Genomic DNA, 3680 nt, shown 5'->3' on the forward strand with positions numbered 1-3680 from the left:
ACCATACCTACTGTTAGTTATATATAATTTAATCTTAGTTCTTTTTCAGATGATGTAAAAAAGATTATATATGATGATGCCATGGGCAAAGAATATGTAAGAATGTAACCGAGCTATGATTTTATTATGAATAAAAAAGGGGTAAGAGACCTCTCAAAAACCCTACTTGCCATTCAAAAAAAAAAAATTAAAAAAATTAAAGATTTTTAGTGACTAAAAGTTTGGAAATTTATTCTTGATAAATGAAATCAAAGTTGTTGACCATATCGATAATTGTAATCTCCCATTGTAGTCATGTAGTGTACTGCAATACTGTAGTGCTATTAGCGAAAAAAAAAGGCAGTGCGGTAGTGTATTTTTGGGTACTTGAAAGCAAGGCCCAAAATATCGCCGATATATCCGATATATCTTAGTAAATTGGTACACCGATATCGATATTTCCGACATATATCCATCGAATATTGAACCCTTTTTTCCGATATATATCGGAATTTTTGATATGAAACTTTATATCGCCGATATAATCGATATTTCTGATATAATCGATATATATCGGTTGACTTTTTTACCATTTTTTAATATAAATCCGATATTTCCAATATATTTTCGATATGTTTCTGATATTTCCGATATTATATTTCCGATATATCCGATATTTTAAATAGTTTGGACTAGTCACAAAAAAAATGGATATATCCGATATATATCCGTTTTTGGGTACACCAATATATGAACCGATATCGAAATTTTAGGCCTTGCTTGAAAGTGTGAAACAGTACATTGGTCATCAGTCATCACGCCGCTTCTACTCAATGCAAGGGCTGGTTGCCTGGCTTGGGAGTTGGGACTGAAAAACTCCTACCATTTTATTAAATAAGTGAAAATAAACTTACAAGATCACAAAAAATGAAAACAGAAAATGGCAGATACGACTACAATAATCTAAAGCATAACAGTTAGATCAAGAAGGGTTCCGTTTACAGAACAATTCATCATTTTCTCTGTTTCCTATAGAACTAAGGTCTGTAGTAGACTTTAGATTTGCCGCAGCCTGTTATAGATAATGGCAGCTTGCCAACTTTGTTCACACCTTCTTCAAACACCACACCCATCCCCATAAAGAGATGGGCTTCTATGTGGCAATGGAAAGCCCAAACACCCGGATTGTTGGCCCGAAACCTCAAGGCAGTCCAAGCATAAGGATGAACTGGGACTGTGTTCTTCATAATTGGATCTATCAGATTGTATTTCTTTGGATCATTATTTGGATCAAACTTCCCTTTTCCATAGCCTAATACCCAAAAATCATGCCCATGGAGATGCCATGGATGTGTCTCACTATTATTTGGAGTCATTGTGTTTGCGTTTTGTAGAATAATGTCCACTGTAGAATTGAACTGCAACTTATATATCGAGTTGCTAGTAGTTGCATTTGCATTGTCCTGTTTCTTAAAGATGTCATAGTTCACCAAGTCATATTTCTGTGGAGGCGGCTTCTGATCAAAGACATTACCTAACTTGTCCTTAAGCGCAATCAAGTATGGCGTGCTCGGAAGAGTAAAGGAAACATTATTAACAGCCCAATGAAGATAACCGTCTATCTGATTTTGTGTGTTGAGGAGAATAATCACCCTATCAGAACTTCGAGGAGGAGGATGAATGTAACCTTGGCGTGCCTTAATTGCAATGCTCTGTGCCAAACGATAATCACTGTCATTCCATAAAGGCCCAGTTGTTGGCATTGTAGGAGGCAGTTTTTGAGGATCGTTTTGATAGTAATTGAAAATGGCTAAGCCAGTTGGAGTCTGAGGTTTGCGGCTAACAACATTGGAGGTAGCCCAGTAATTCCTCGAAGAGTCTTGATCTGCTTTTACCAAAACTGAATAAGTCTCACCAGAGTAAATGTTTAAGTTCTTAATGATGAATGGCTCCACATAGTTCCCGTCAGACTCTACCACTGTCATATTATGGCCCTGTAACAAGGCACATTTTTTTTTATTGATTCAGATTAGTAACTGCCACATAATATAGAGTTATACACATAATATTATGGCCCTGTAACAAGGCACATTTTTTTTTTATTGATTCAGATTAGTAACCGCCACATAATATAGAGTTATACACATATATAAATGGTTGGTGGTGAAGTACCTCTATCTCGAAATTGAATGCTGATAAGGATGTCAAGCTAGAAATCCTTAACCGGTAAACTTTTCCTGGTACCACTGTCAGTACGTAAGGAGAACATTCAGGGTTCGACGTGTTACAAAGCCCAGGAACTATGGCTAGAGAATTCAGAGTAGAACAATTGAATGTTCCTCTTCCTTGTATAAGAAGTGACTGAAAAACAAGATATAACCAGTAAATTAACATACTGTAGTTAGTAGACCTCATGCATTTGCTCAAGCAATAAGTCAAAGATCTTAACATGTTTATTGGGAAGAAACTTTATTTACCTGAGGCTCTCCTATCCAACCAAAGGGTTTAGAGGACAGGCCGATTGCTTGTTCAGTGCTGCTTTTATGGTACCAGTCAGTAAGAATTATACTTTGGTCATAGTCGTATGCGAAAGGTTCTGTAACTCCATCAGGAACCGATACTTGTATTGAGCCATATAAGCCATCTGTCCTTTGCATTCCATAGTGTCCATGGTACAAATAAGTCCCGGCCTGCGTTATTTTCATCCAAAGAAGTCCCAGACTAAACTAAATTAGTCATACAAATATGCATTACTGATTCCTCACAGAACAACTGTAAGCATAAAACGTCTCTCCACAAGCTACCTATAAGGTTATTGAAATATTTAGTATAAATCTTACCTTGTCAACTACAAATTTATAAGTGAAAGTTTCTCCAGGCAAAATCGGACATTGAGTTACTCCTGCAGTTCCATCGCTCCAAGGGGTACCGATCTATTATATTTGGATCACAAACTAATCAATATTGCGAAACACCATATATCACGAACAGATAAGTACTAATAATTAAATAACAAGTATACAGTATTTATAACAACCATTTATATATACCTGTCGAATTCCATGCCAATGGATTGCAACATTCTCGACAAATAAACTGTTCTTTAGCTCAACAATTATTGTATCACCTTGTTGTGCTAAAATCGTTGGTCCTGGTGTTCTTCCGTTGATTGTTATCACCTGCCTCTGGTAACAATCAGGAGACTTGAACTCATTTTTAACTTCCCATTCATAACGACGAATCCCAGCCTCGGCACGTTGAAGAGCTAAAAGAGAGACAATGATATAGCTCGAGAACAGTAACATAAGTGGAGCTTTGAACAAATACATGACTGGTCTGAAATTCATTTGTGCTTCATTTATATATATTTATAGTATGTGTAATGTGTTGGAGGTTCTTTGATAGAGAGTTGAAATCATGCAAGTGTTAAAAAAAAGTCATCTTGAAAATGTCAAACACAAAATGAGAAACTAGGCAGAGGTTTGACACTAGTGTAGGTAAGAACTCGTGTAATTAAGATCAGTTTGTTTAATTTTGGGAGAATGGATTATCCTCTTGAAAGTCTCAAAGTCATATATCTAATCTAACATTGAAGTCGTTGTTAGCTTTTGGTAATACAAAAAATAGAATCAGTACAGTACATACATACACCACGTTCCTATTCCCTGTTCTTACAAGCAGTTCACTGCACTATGTTGATA

General features: G+C 36.1%; 1 protein-coding gene across 1 annotated transcript; it reads right to left on the reverse strand.

Moving 5' to 3' along the window:
• Window positions 1-841: 841 nt before the first annotated feature.
• Window positions 842-3382, reverse strand: LOC147483139 (L-ascorbate oxidase-like). The gene is made up of 5 exons (XM_086577445.1): window positions 3030-3382; window positions 2820-2912; window positions 2457-2669; window positions 2152-2340; window positions 842-1973 (listed from the first exon to the last, which is right to left on the reverse strand). The coding sequence occupies exons 1-5, from the start codon at window positions 3324-3326 to the stop codon at window positions 1017-1019; spliced, it is 1749 nt and encodes a 582-aa protein (XP_086433571.1). The 5' UTR covers window positions 3327-3382; the 3' UTR covers window positions 842-1016.
• Between the last annotated feature and the right edge of the window lie 298 nt (window positions 3383-3680).

The sequence above is a fragment of the Coptis chinensis genome, chromosome 8 (assembly GCF_015680905.1).
Source record: "Coptis chinensis isolate HL-2020 chromosome 8, ASM1568090v1, whole genome shotgun sequence".
Classification (NCBI taxonomy): Eukaryota; Viridiplantae; Streptophyta; class Magnoliopsida; order Ranunculales; family Ranunculaceae; genus Coptis; species Coptis chinensis.